At 45.7% G+C, this 14,719-nt stretch overlaps 1 protein-coding gene across 2 annotated transcripts in view; it reads right to left on the minus strand.

Annotated features, from left to right (window-relative positions):
- Positions 1-12,076: 12,076 nt before the first annotated feature.
- Positions 12,077-14,719, minus strand: part of DOCK11 (dedicator of cytokinesis 11) — a 428,541-nt gene continuing 425,898 nt past the window's right edge. For both annotated transcript variants that reach the window (XM_056539360.1, XM_056539359.1), the window contains exon 53: positions 12,077-12,467. In XM_056539360.1, the coding sequence (XP_056395335.1) occupies positions 12,381-12,467 (87 nt within the window). In that variant the 3' untranslated portion in view covers positions 12,077-12,380. The remainder of the gene's footprint in view (positions 12,468-14,719) is intronic.

Raw genomic sequence — 14,719 nt, forward strand, 5'->3', positions numbered from 1 at the left:
CCCCAAAAACCATTTCAGCTAAATTTGCTTTCCAAAAGCCAAATGTGACTCCTTCTCTTCTGAGCATTGTAGTTTGCTCGAAGAGCATTTTATGTCCTAACTGCACTTTAGTGAAAACATTTTTTGTTTTCATTTACACATCCGACTTTAACGAAAAGTCGTCGAACACCTGAGGGGTGTTAAGGCTCACTGGACCCCTTGTTACGTGCCTTGAGGGGTGTAGTTTCCAAAATGGTATGCCATGTGGGGGGTTTTCTGCTGTTCTGGCACCATAGGGGCTTCCTAAATGCGACATGCCCCCCAAAGCCATTTCAGAAAAACTCACTCTCCAAAATCCCATTGTTGCTCCTTCCCTTCTGAGCCCTCTACTGCGCCCGCCGAACACTTGACATCCACATATGAGGTATTTCCTTACTCGAGAGAAATTGGGTTACAAATTTTGAGAGGATTTTTCTCCTATTACCCCTTGTAGAAATTCAAAAACTGGGTCTACAAGAACATGCGAGTGTAGAAAATGAAGATTTTGAATTTTCTCCTTCACTTTGCTGCTATTCCTGTGAAACACCTAAAGGGTTAACACACTTACTGAATGTCATTTTGAATACTTTGAGGGGTGCAGTTTTTACAATGGGGTCATTTATGAGGTATTTCTAATAAGAAAGCCCTTCAAATCCACTTCAAAACTCAACTGGTCCATGAAAAATTCAGATTTTGAAAATTTTGTGAAAACTTGGAAAATTGCTGCTGAACTTTGAAGCCCTCTGGTGTCTTCCAAAAGTAAAAACATGTCAACTTTATGATGCAAACATAGAGTAGACATATTGTATATGTGAATCAATATATAATTTATTTGGAATGTCTATTTTCCTTACAAGCAGAGAGCTTCAAAGTTAGAAAAATGCTAAATTTTAAATTTTTTCATAAAATTTGGGAATTTTTCACCAAGAAATGATGCAAGTATCCATGACATTTTACCACTAACATAGGTTAGAAGTAGAATATGTCACGAAAAAATAGTCTCGGAATCAGAATGAAAGGTAAAAGCATTCCAGAGTTATTAATGCTTATAGTGACAGTGGTCAGATGAGCAAAAAACGCTCTGGTCCTTAAGGCCAAAATGGGCTTGGTCCTTAAAGCGCAACTGTCATGAGGTGTAACCCCCATAAACCAGCCCCAGCTTGACAAAGTTGTTAGAAATAACAGTTTAATCATACCTTTTGTTGCTTTCTAGCAGATTTAATGATTCTAATAAATGCTTTTAATGATAGTCAGCAACAGTCGGATAGGCGTGGCTATGCCTGCAGCCGCCACGCCTATCCCCTGTATGTCAGTGCTGGGGATGCTGTGTGATTGGTCAACAGGTCCCAGCACTGAGAGCCCTTATTACTGTACTGTAGAAGAATAAACGGCGCCCGTTCATCTATGCACTCCGGTGATGTGGGCAGCCAGCACTTACAGCAAGGACTAGCTCTCTTTCTGCTAGTACTTGCTCCCTATAGCCCAATGCGTGGCGTAATGCTGTAGTGGAATCATCTGGCCGCCCGGTCTCATCTACTGCTGTGATGCAATGTCCTAAAAATTAAATGATATTCTTCATTTGATATATGCATTGTAAGCTTAAAATAGATGTATAGACCAGATGTAAATTATCTGTGTGATCAGATGCAGCAGTGAAGATCGCTGTAAAGTGATTTTCACTGCTGCTTCTAGGAGTTTCAAAACTACAACTCCCAGCATGCCCAGACAGCCTTTAGCTGTCCGGGCATGCTGGAAGTTGTAGTTTTGCAACATCTGGTCTGGAGGGCCACAGTTTGGAGACCACTGTGCAGTTGTCTTCAATCTATGCTCTTTTAGATGTTGCAAAACTACAACTCTCAGCATGCCCAGACAGTCCAGGAATGCTGGGAGTTGTAGTTCTGTAACATCCAGCCATTCAGATGTTGCCCAACTACAACTCCCAGCATGCTTGGACTGTCTGGAGGGCTACAGTTTGGACACCACTAAACAGTGGTCTCCAAACTGTTCTCCTCCAGTTGTTGAAAAACTACAACTCCCAGCATGCCCTTCGGCTGTCTGGGCATGCTGGGAGTTGTAGTTTTGCAACAACTGGAGGCACACTGGTTGGGAAACAATGTCTGTCTCCTAACTCACAACCGTGTGTTGCAAAACTATAACTCTTAGCATGCACTGACAGACCATGTATGCTGGGAGTTGTAGTTTTGCAACAGCTGGAGGCACTCAGGTTGGGAAACACTGAGTTAAGTAACAAACTCAGTGTTTTGCAATCAGTGTGTCTCCAGCTGTTGCATAATTACAACTCCCAGCATGCACGGACAGCCAAAGGGCATGCTGGAAGTTGTAGTGGTATGTTCCAACTGTTGCATACCTACAAGTCTAAGCTTGCCCTTCTGCTGTCACTGCATGCTGAGAATTCTAGTTTTGCAACTGGTGGAGGTACATTCACATGGGCGGGGTTTACAGCGAGTTTCTCAATGCAAGTTTGAGATGCAGCGAATTTTCTGCTGCAACTCAAACTCAGCAGGAAACTTGTTGTGAATGTCACGATGCCGGCTGGCAGGTAGTGGACCCTCTGTGCCAGAGAGGGATTGGCGTGGACCGTGCTAGTGGACCGGTTCTAAGCCACTACTGGTATTCACCAGAGCCCGCCGCAAAGCGGGATGGTCTTGCTGCGGCGGTAGTGACCAGGTCGTATCCACTAGCAACGGCTCACCTCTCTGGCTGCTGAAGATAGGCGCGGTACAAGGGAGTAGGCAGAAGCAAGGTCGGACGTAGCAGAAGGTCGGGGCAGGCAGCAAGGATCGTAGTCAGGGGCAACGGCAGAAGGTCTGGAAACACTGGCAAGGGACACACAAGGAACGCTTTCACTGGCACTAAGGCAACAAGATCCGGCAAGGGAGTGCAAGGGAAGTGAGGTAATATAGGGAAGTGCACAGGTGATAACCCTAATTGGAACCACTGCGCCAATCAGCGGCGCAGTGGCCCTTTAAATCGCAGAGACCCGGCGCGCGCGCGCCCTAGGGAGCGGGGCCGCGCGCGCCGGGACAGAACAGACGGGGAGCGAGTCAGGTAGGGGAGCCGGGGTGCGCATCGCGAGCGGGCGCTACCCGCATCGCGAATCGCATCCCGGCTGGCAGCAGGATCGCAGCGCCCCGGGTCAGAGGACGTGACCGGAGCGCTGCAGCGGAGGGGGAGAAGCGAGCGCTCCGGGGAGGAGCGGGAACCCGGAGCGCTCGGCGTAACAGTACCCCCCCCCTTGGGTCTCCCCCTCTTCTTGGAGCCTGAGAACCTGAGGAGCAGACTTTTGTCAAGGATGTTGTCCTCAGGTTCCCAGGATCTCTCTTCAGGACCACAACCCTCCCAGTCTACTAAAAAAAAATTTTTCCCTCTGACCTTTTTGGCAGCCAAAATCTCCTTGACCGAGAAGACGTCCGAGGAGCCGGAAACAGGAGTGGGAGGAACAGATTTGGGAGAAAAACGGTTGAGGATGAGTGGTTTGAGAAGAGAGACGTGAAAGGCATTAGGGATACGAAGAGAAGGAGGAAGAAGAAGTTTATAAGAGACAGGATTAATTTGACACAAAATTTTGAAAGGACCAAGATAGCGTGGTCCCAACTTGTAGCTAGGGACACGGAAGCGGACATATTTAGCGGAGAGCCATACCTTGTCTCCAGGGGAAAAAACGGGGGGAGCTCTTCTTTTCTTATCCGCGAATCTCTTCATGCGTGAAGAAGTCTGTAAGAGAGAATTTTGGGTCTCTCTCCATATAATGGAAAGGTCACGAGAAATTTCATCCACAGCGGGCAGACCAGAGGGCAAGGGGGTAGGGAGGGGGGGAAGAGGGTGACGGCCGTACACCACGAAAAATGGGGATTTGGAGGAAGATTCAGAGACCCTGAAGTTATACGAGAATTCGGCCCATGGAAGGAGATCTGCCCAGTCATCCTGGCGGGAGGAAACAAAATGTCGCAAATAATCACCCAGGATCTGGTTAATTCTTTCTACTTGTCCATTGGACTGGGGATGATATGCAGAGGAAAAATTTAATTTAATCTTGAGTTGTTTACAGAGAGCTCTCCAGAATTTAGACACGAATTGGACCCCTCTATCCGAGACAATCTGCGTAGGCAACCCGTGAAGACGAAAAATGTGTACAAAAAATTGTTTAGCCAACTGAGGCGCAGAAGGAAGACCAGGAAGAGGGATGAAATGTGCCATTTTGGAGAATCGATCAACGACCACCCAAATAACGGTGTTGCCACGGGAAGGGGGTAAATCAGTAATAAAATCCATACCAATCAGAGACCAAGGCTGTTCGGGGACAGGCAGAGGATGAAGAAAACCAGCGGGCTTCTGGCGAGGAGTCTTATCCCGGGCACAGATAGTGCAGGCTCGCACAAAGTCCCCAACATCCGTCTCCAGAGTCGGCCACCAATAGAAGCGGGAGATGAGTTGCACAGATTTCTTGATGCCCGCATGACCTGCGAGATGGGAGGAGTGACCCCATTTGAGGATTCCGAGGCGTTGGCGTGGAGAAACAAAGGTCTTTCCTGGAGGAGTCTGCCTGATGGAGGCAGGAGAAGTGGAGATCAGGCAGTCAGGTGGAATGATGTGTTGCGGAGGGAGATCAACTTCTGAGGCATCCGAGGAACGAGAGAGAGCATCGGCCCTAATGTTCTTATCGGCAGGACGAAAGTGAATCTCAAAATTAAATCGGGCAAAGAACAGAGACCACCGGGCCTGGCGAGGATTCAGCCGTTGGGCCGACTGGAGGTAGGAGAGGTTCTTGTGGTCGGTGTAGATAATGACAGGAAATCTTGATCCCTCCAGCAGATGCCTCCATTCCTCAAGTGCTAATTTAATGGCTAGAAGCTCTCGATCCCCGATGGAGTAGTTCCTCTCCGCTGGAGAGAAGGTCCTAGAGAAAAAACCACAAGTGACAGCATGCCCGGAAGAATTTTTTTGTAGAAGAACAGCTCCAGCTCCTACTGAGGAGGCATCAACCTCCAATAGGAAGGGTTTGGAAGGGTCAGGTCTGGAGAGCACGGGAGCCGAAGAAAAGGCAGACTTGAGTCGTTTAAAGGAGTCCTCTGCTTGAGGAGGCCAAGACTTGGGATCAGCATTTTTCTTGGTTAAAGCCACGATAGGAGCCACAATGGTAGAAAAATGTGGAATAAATTGCCTGTAATAATTGGCGAACCCCAAAAAGCGTTGGATAGCACGGAGTCCGGAGGGGCGTGGCCAATTTAAGACGGCAGAGAGTTTGTCTGGATCCATCTGTAGTCCCTGGCCAGAGACCAAATATCCTAGAAAAGGAAGAGATTGGCATTCAAACAGACATTTCTCAATTTTGGCATAGAGTTGGTTGTCACGAAGTCTCTGAAGAACCATACGGACATGCTGGCGGTGTTCTTCTAGATTGGCAGAAAAAATTAGGATATCGTCCAGATATACCACAACACAGGAGTATAACAGATCACGAAAAATTTCATTGACAAAGTCTTGGAAGACGGCAGGGGCATTGCACAGTCCAAAGGGCATGACCAGATACTCAAAGTGTCCATCTCTGGTGTTAAATGCCGTTTTCCACTCGTCCCCCTCTCTGATGCGGATGAGGTTATAGGCGCCTCTTAAGTCCAATTTAGTGAAGATGTGGGCACCTTGGAGGCGATCAAAGAGTTCAGAGATGAGGGGTAAGGGGTAGCGGTTCTTAACCGTGATTTTATTAAGACCGCGGTAGTCAATGCAAGGACGTAGGGAGCCATCTTTTTTGGACACAAAGAAAAATCCGGCTCCGGCAGGAGAGGAGGATTTACGGATAAAGCCCTTTTTTAGATTCTCCTGGACGTATTCGGACATGGCAAGAGTCTCTGGGGCAGAGAGAGGATAAATTCTGCCCCGGGGTGGAGTAGTACCCGGGAGGAGGTCGATAGGGCAATCATAAGGCCTGTGAGGAGGTAGAGTCTCAGCTTGTTTTTTGCAGAAAACATCCGCGAAGTCCATATAGGCCTTAGGGAGACCGGTTACTGGAGGAACCACAGAGTTACGGCAAGGGTTATTGGGAACCGGTTTTAGACAGTTCTTGGAACAAGAGGACCCCCAACTCTTGATCTCCCCAGTGGACCAATCCAGGGTTGGGGAATGAAGTTGAAGCCAGGGAAGTCCAAGGAGAATCTCCGAGGTGCAATTGGGGAGGACCAAAAGTTCAATCCTCTCATGATGAGATCCGATGCTCATAAGAAGGGGCTCCGTGCGGAAACGTATGGCACAGTCCAATCTTTCATTATTTACACAATTGATGTAGAGGGGTCTGGCGAGACTGGTCACTGGGATGTTGAACCTGTTGACGAGAGAGGCCAAAATAAAATTTCCTGCAGATCCAGAGTCCAAGAAGGCCACTGTAGAGAAGGAGAAGGCAGAGGCAGACATCCGCACAGGCACAGTAAGACGTGGAGAAGCAGAGTAGACATCAAGGACTGTCTCACCTTTGTGCGGAGTCAGCGTACGTCTTTCCAGGCGGGGAGGACGGATAGGACAATCCCTCAGGAAGTGTTCGGTACTAGCACAGTACAGGCAGAGGTTCTCCATACGGCGTCGTGTCCTCTCTTGAGGTGTCAGGCGAGACCGGTCGACCTGCATAGCCTCCACGGCGGGAGGCACAGGAACAGATTGCAGGGTACCAGAGGAGAGAGGAGCCGAGGAGACGAAACGCCTCGTGCGAACAGAGTCCATATCTTGACGGAGTTCCTGACGCCTTTCAGAAAAACGCATGTCAATGCGAGTGGCTAGGTGAATAAGTTCATGTAGATTAGCAGGAATTTCTCGTGCGGCCAGAACATCTTTAATGTTGCTGGATAGGCCTTTTTTGAAGGTCGCGCAGAGGGCCTCATTATTCCAGGACAATTCTGAAGCAAGTGTACGGAATTGTACGGCATACTCGCCAACGGAAGAATTACCCTGGACCAGGTTCAACAGGGCAGTCTCAGCAGAAGAGGCTCGGGCAGGTTCCTCAAAGACACTTCGGATTTCCGAGAAGAAGGAGTGTACAGAGGCAGTGACGGGGTCATTGCGGTCCCAGAGCGGTGTGGCCCATGACAGGGCTTTTCCGGACAGAAGACTGACTACGAAAGCCACCTTAGACCTTTCAGTGGGAAACAGGTCCGACATCATCTCCAGATGCAGGGAACATTGGGAAAGGAAGCCACGGCAAAACTTAGAGTCCCCATCAAATTTATCCGGCAAGGATAAGCGTATCCCAGGAGCGGCCACTCGCTGCGGAGGAGGTGCAGGAGCTGGCGGAGGAGATGACTGCTGAAGCTGTGGTAGCAACTGTTGTAGCATAACGGTCAGTTGAGACAGCTGTTGGCCTTGTTGCGCAATCTGTTGTGACTGCTGGGCGACCACCGTGGTGAGGTCAGCGACAACTGGCAGAGGAACTTCAGCGGGATCCATGGCCGGATCTACTGTCACGATGCCGGCTGGCAGGTAGTGGACCCTCTGTGCCAGAGAGGGATTGGCGTGGACCGTGCTAGTGGACCGGTTCTAAGCCACTACTGGTATTCACCAGAGCCCGCCGCAAAGCGGGATGGTCTTGCTGCGGCGGTAGTGACCAGGTCGTATCCACTAGCAACGGCTCACCTCTCTGGCTGCTGAAGATAGGCGCGGTACAAGGGAGTAGGCAGAAGCAAGGTCGGACGTAGCAGAAGGTCGGGGCAGGCAGCAAGGATCGTAGTCAGGGGCAACGGCAGAAGGTCTGGAAACACTGGCAAGGGACACACAAGGAACGCTTTCACTGGCACTAAGGCAACAAGATCCGGCAAGGGAGTGCAAGGGAAGTGAGGTAATATAGGGAAGTGCACAGGTGATAACCCTAATTGGAACCACTGCGCCAATCAGCGGCGCAGTGGCCCTTTAAATCGCAGAGACCCGGCGCGCGCGCGCCCTAGGGAGCGGGGCCGCGCGCGCCGGGACAGAACAGACGGGGAGCGAGTCAGGTAGGGGAGCCGGGGTGCGCATCGCGAGCGGGCGCTACCCGCATCGCGAATCGCATCCCGGCTGGCAGCAGGATCGCAGCGCCCCGGGTCAGAGGACGTGACCGGAGCGCTGCAGCGGAGGGGGAGAAGCGAGCGCTCCGGGGAGGAGCGGGAACCCGGAGCGCTCGGCGTAACAGTGAACCCCCGCCTGTGTGAATGTACCCCTGAAAAACACTACACTACACAAAATAAAGAGTAAAACACTACATATACATATACCCCTACAAAGTCCCCTCCCCCCCCCCCCCCCCCCCCATAGAAATGAAAAACATCTGGTATGGCACTGTTTCCAAAATGGAGTCTCCAGCTGTTGCAAAACAACAACTCCCAGTATTGCAGGGCAGCCATTGACTGTCCAGGTATGCTGGGAGTTTTGCAACAGCTGGAGGCACCCTGTTTGGGAATCACTGGCGTAGAATACCCCTATGCAAATCCCTAATTAAGGCCTCAAATGCGCATGGGGCTCTCTCACTCCGGAGCCCTGTCGTATTTCAAGACCACAGTTTAGGGTCACATATGGGGCATTTCTGTACTTGGGAGAAATTGCCTAACAAATTTTGGGGGGCTTTTTCTCCTTTTACCCCTTATGAAAAGATAAAGTTGTGGTCTACTCCATCATGTTATTTTTAAAAAAATTACATTTTTAACACTATCTTGCTGGTGTTGCCCCATACTTTTTATTTTCACAAGAGGTTAAACGGAAAAAAAGACCCCTAAAATTTGTACGGAAATACCCCTTATGTGGACGCAAAATGCTCTGCTGGCGCTCAACAGTGGTCCGTGAAGATGAAAAAATATTTTTTTTCATTTGCATAGCCCACTGTTCCAAAAGTCTGTCAAACGCCAGTGGGGTGTAAATGCTCACTGCACCCCTTATTACATTCCGTGAGAGGCGGTTTCCAAAATTGGGTCACACATGTGGGGGGGAGTCCACTGTTCTGGCACCATGGGGGCTTTGTAAACACACATGGCCCCCGACTTCCATTCCAAACGAATTCTCTCTCCAAAAGCTCCTTCTCTTCTGAGCATTGTAGTTCGCCCGCAGAGCACTTAAAATCCACACATGGGGTATTACCATACTCTTACAATTTTTTATTTTTTTTTGGGGGGGGGGGTTTATTTACTCACCCGACTTTAACGAAAATTCGTCAAACACCTGTGAGGTGTTAAGGCTCACTGTACCCCTTGTTACGTGCCATGAGGGGTGTAGTTTCCAAAATAGTATGCCATATGGGTTTTTTTTTCTGTTCTTTTTTGCTGTTCTGCCACCATAGGGGCTTCCTAAATGCGACATGCCCCCAAAAACCATTTCAGCTAAATTTGCTTTCAAAAAGCCAAATGTGACTCCTCCTCTTCTGAGCATTGTAGTGCGCCAGCAGAGCACTTGACATCCACACATGGGGTATTACCAAACTCAGTGGTCAGATGTGCAAAAAATACTCTGGACCTTAATGTCAAAATGGCATTGGTCCTTAAGAGGTTAAAGACAGAATGCTAATTTAATCTGGCCACATGCCTCATTTTTATATAAATATGATATACAGATTTATCAAGATTGTAGACTTTACTATCATGTTGAAGAATGTTTTTCTCTTCTTTCCTTTTTTTAACTCTATCTTCAGTGTATTTTGCAGGTAGGTTCTGTTGTGAAGTCAGTATCACACACATACCAGGCTGCAGGCGGTATCATGCATATTATGCTTAGATACTCTGCTGAAAGCTTGCAGTATCATACAAATACCTTACATGTTTTCATCAGATTTTATTTAAAAAAAAATACTGACCATATTATATATAGCAACATTGTTTTACAGACAACACAAAAAGTAATGTAAGTTTTGGGATGTTTTTTTTTTGGAAAAATCAATATTAAACGGGTTATCTAGGAAAAAACTTTTTTATATATATCAACTGGCTCCAGAAAGTTAAACAGATTTGTAAATTACTTCAATTAAAAAATCTTAATCCTTTCAGTACTTATGAGCTTCTGAAGTTAAGGTTGTTCTTTTCTGTCTAAGTGCTCTCTGATGACACGTGTCTCGGGAAACGCCCAGTTTAGAAGCAAATCCCCATAGCAAACCTTTTCTAAACTGGGCGGTTCCCGAGACAGATGTCATCAGAGAGCACTTAGACAGCAAAGAACAACCTTAACTTCAGAAGCTCATAAGTACTGAAAGGATTAAGATTTTTTTTAATAGAAGTAATTTACAAATCTGTTTAACTTTCTGGAGCCAGTTGATTTAAAAAAAAAAGTTTTTTCCTGGATAACCCCTTTAAACACTACTACTGATAAAGACAATCATAGGTGATGGTAACCTTCTATTGTCCTAAAAATGAAATGATATCCTTCATGTGATATATGCATAGTAAGCTTAACATAGGTGTATAGATCAGATGTAAATGATCTATGTGATTTTACTATATTTTACAATGATAGTTTTGTGTTCTATACTAAACACATTCAATTCAGACTCCTGCAAATCTCCTTCAGCAGATAGGCCCCTATGGTTCAGCTGTCAGTTCGTGTTGTCACAAACACATTTGGGCCGGGACTTGAGGCGGTAATGCTTCCATATGAACCGGCCCAAAAGTTGGTCTGTTTAGTGCAGTGGTCTTCAACCTGCGGACCTCCAGATGTTGCAAAACTACAACTCCCAGTATGCCCGGACAGCCAACGGCTGTCCGGGCATGCTGGGAGTTGTAGTTTTGCAACATCTGGAGGTCCGCAGGTTGAAGACCACTGGTCTAGTGCATTATAAAAATATGTGGATGGATGAGTAATGTGCTATGTTTATGAGATAATAAACTATTTTATACCAAAAGTATTTACATATTTCCAGGCGGTATAAGTCAGGATTAGAGATGAGCGAACTTACAGTAAATTCGATTCGTCACGAACTTCTCGGCTCGGCAGTTGATGACTTTTCCTGCGTAAATTAGTTCAGCCTTCAGGTGCTCCGGTGGGCTGGAAAAGGTGGATACATTCCTAGGAAAGAGTCTCCTAGGACTGTATCCACCTTTTCCAGCCCACCGGAGCACCGGAAAGCTGAACTAATTAATGCAGGAAAAGTCATCAACTGCCGAGCCGAGAAGTTCGTGCCGAATCGAATTTACTGTTAGTTCGCTCATCTCTAGTCAGGATGTCTGTGCATAGTAACATATAACCATTTATTTCTAGTCCCCTCATCCAAGCAATTTGTACATCATGCTGTGAGGTCCTTGCTTGGTTGTAAAATAAATACCATTATAAAAACAATCTTGAAAACATAAAAAAAGAAATTAACAGAATCAACAGAATATTGGCACAGAAAATAACTGGTTCCTAAGTCATTCAGGCACTTGCATGTTGCACATACAGTATTAACAAAACAATTGAGATAAGCACTTTGCCAATAAAACACTGGTCCCTGCAGACACTGAGTTTCTCCACATTGACACCAAGGCATTAAAATGGGCTCTTTTAGGGTCTTTAGGGTCTCCGGCCACCAGTGACATCACTTTGTCTGGAGAAATTATAGGCTTTATTACGGTCCAACTTCTAAAACAGATTCCTCCATATAAAATGTTTACTTTAATTGGATAACTATAAAAATTATAGAATAATTCTGATTTCTTTGAACAGATGTAGCAGTGCTGGATTTGTCATTTGACACGTGTATACACTTGTAGTAATGTACAGAACCAATCAGGTTTAGCTGCAGTCTTGGAAAGCTTCAAGGGGTATTCCAGGAAAAAACTTTTTTATATATATATCAACTGGCTCCAGAAAGTTAAACAGATTTGTAAATTACTTCTATTAAAAAATCTTAATCCTTTCAGTACTTATGAGCTTCTGACGTTAAGGTTGTTCTTTTCTGTCTAAGTCCTCTCTGAGGACACGTGTCTCGGGAAACGCCCAATTTAGAAGAGGTTTGCTATGGGGATTTAGACAGAAAAGAACAACCTTAACTTCAGAAGCTCATAAGTACTGAAAGGATTAAGATTTTTTAATAGAAGTAATTTACAAATCTGTTTAACTTTCTGGAGCCAGTTGATATATAAAAAAAAGTTTTTTCCTGGATAACCCCTTTCAGGTCAAACAATACATCTATATGTAAAATTTTAAATAAGCCTATACAATACTGTGCAATTCAAGTGATTACAAGCGGTTATGGACTCTCTGCTATTACATTCTATAATAGCTCCGGGACAAGAGCTTTGTAAAATCCTTAGAACTATCATTTCTTTAATGAAGTAAGAAAATACACATTCGTTTTGGAAATCCATGCCAGATTGTTCCTGAGATAGATGAATTGTGAGGCGTGTTTGTCTCTGACTGTTGTAAGAAGCTCATTCAGTTGCAGTCCCACTTATGGCATGGAAGACATGCAAAGAATTCTGCAGCCATGACGAGTGCATGGAATCTTCTTGATAAATCTGCAAAAAAAAAGAAACATCCAAAAGTTAAGCAGGTTTTCCTATCTCATCATCAGTGTTTCCCATCTAGCGGCCCTCCAGTTGTTGCAAAACTACTACTCCCAGTATGACTGGACAGCCAAGGGCATGCTGGGAGTTGAAGTTTTGCAACAACTGAAGGGACCGCAGCACTGATTCAGCGTGGCAACAACTGGGTATGCCAATATGATGGTTCAGAATCTGTGCTGTGGTCCTTTTGTTCACAGGATTAGTGGACTCCAACCAATCATAAAGTGATGGCATACCCTAGCAATATATGCCATCACTATGAATACCCTTTAATCCATGATCCATTTACATAATATAACTATGATTCATTTACCGTACATAATATAACTATGATCCATTTACCGTATATAATATAACTATGATCCATTTATATAATATAACTATGATCCATTTACATAATATAACTATGATCCATTTACCGTATATAATATAACTATGATCCATTTACCGTATATAATATAACTATGATCCATTTACCGTATATAATATAACTATGATCCATTTACCGTATATAATATAACTATGATCCATTTACCGTATATAATATAACTATGATCCATTTACCGTATATAATATAACTATGATCCATTTACATAATATAACTATGATCCATTTACCGTATATAATATAACTATGATCCATTTACATAATATAACTAGTGCTGTATTTACCTTCAAAGCTTTCCAGAGGCAGCATTTAAGAGAAAAAATAAATAAATGACTTTTTCCTACTGTTGCACACCTATCACTTTAAAGTCTATGTAAACCTTTACAACCAAATTTGTTTTATTATCCCAATACAATACGAATGAAACAACATTTTAAATAGTCTTTATTAACAATATCTTCTATAGCAGATCTATGTGTTTCCATGTCACCCAGCTCTGAATAGTCAGATCTTGCTGTGATACTGCTTTTCATTTGTCTCCTACTTCTTGCTAAATTACTGAATGTACATCAGAAAAAAATAAATAAAAGACAAGTAGAAGGGGGTATGTTTATACACTGGGTTGCTTTAAAGGGTACTCCACTGCTCACCATTTAGAACAAACTGTTCCAAATGCTGGAGCCGGCGCCGGGAGCTCATTACGTCATAGCCCTGCCCCCTCATGACATCACATCCCCGCCCCTCATGACGTCACACCCCACCCCCTCAATGCAAGTTACGCCCCCTACCATAGACTTGCATTGAGAGGGTGGTATGTGACGTCACGAGGGGCGGGGATGTGATGTCATGAGGTGGGGTGGTATGTGACGTCATGAGGGGCAGGGATGTGATGTCATGAGGGGGGCTGGATGTGATGTCATGAGGGGGCGGGGCTATGACGTCACGAGCTCCCGGCGCCGGCTCCAGCGTTCGAAACGGTTTGTTCCAAATGCTGAGCAGCAGAGTACCCCTTTACTACCATATGGTTTCCTAAGTAAAAAGATTTTTTTTTTATATTCCAAGGATTCTTGTGGACAGGGTCAGACCGACAGATTAATTTCTTTTAAATGGTAAGTGAGGGGTGTTGGGTTATTTTATTTTAATTGTTTTTTATTTTATTAGTGTTTTTATTCTTGGCTTAGTAGTGGAGCCGTTTGATAGATGTTATACAGTACATTCCTATGATGATAAGTTCAGGTCACTTCAGGTCAACATTTGATGGCCAGGGAGGTTAGAATGTAATACAAGAGCCGAAATGTGCCCTTAATATTCTGGCTTTTCAGGATTAAAGGAAATTTGTCATCAGTATCAACCGCACTAACCTGCCATACAGGCTTGTAGTGCGGATGATACTGATCAAAATGATTCTTACAATGTCCTGAGTGGCCCAGCTGTTGCGTTGTTATCACTGTTTTTCTAAATGAGGTCCCCTCGGTCACGGGCGGAGTTAGAACCGGAGCTCCGGGCACCCCACGTGATCTTCTGCCGGGCATGCGCTCCGCCTGGCTCATCAATATGCATGGCCTCCCTCCCTGCTCTCGCAGCAGGTTCTCGCTACGACGCATGCACCGCTTCCCGAAAATGGCGTCAGTTTTAGCCTCATTCATCCTCATCCCTTCGTGCATCCTCACACTTCACTGCTGGCTGCAGAAATTAGGCTGAAACTGACGCCGCTTGCGGGTGTACTCTGGAAGCGGTCCATGCGCCGTGGTGAAAACCTGCCACTAGAGTAGAGAGGGAGGCCATGCATATTAATGAGCCGGGCGGAGCACACGCCT

Source organism: Hyla sarda, chromosome 9 (genome assembly GCF_029499605.1).
Source record: "Hyla sarda isolate aHylSar1 chromosome 9, aHylSar1.hap1, whole genome shotgun sequence".
Lineage (NCBI taxonomy): Eukaryota > Metazoa > Chordata > Amphibia > Anura > Hylidae > Hyla > Hyla sarda.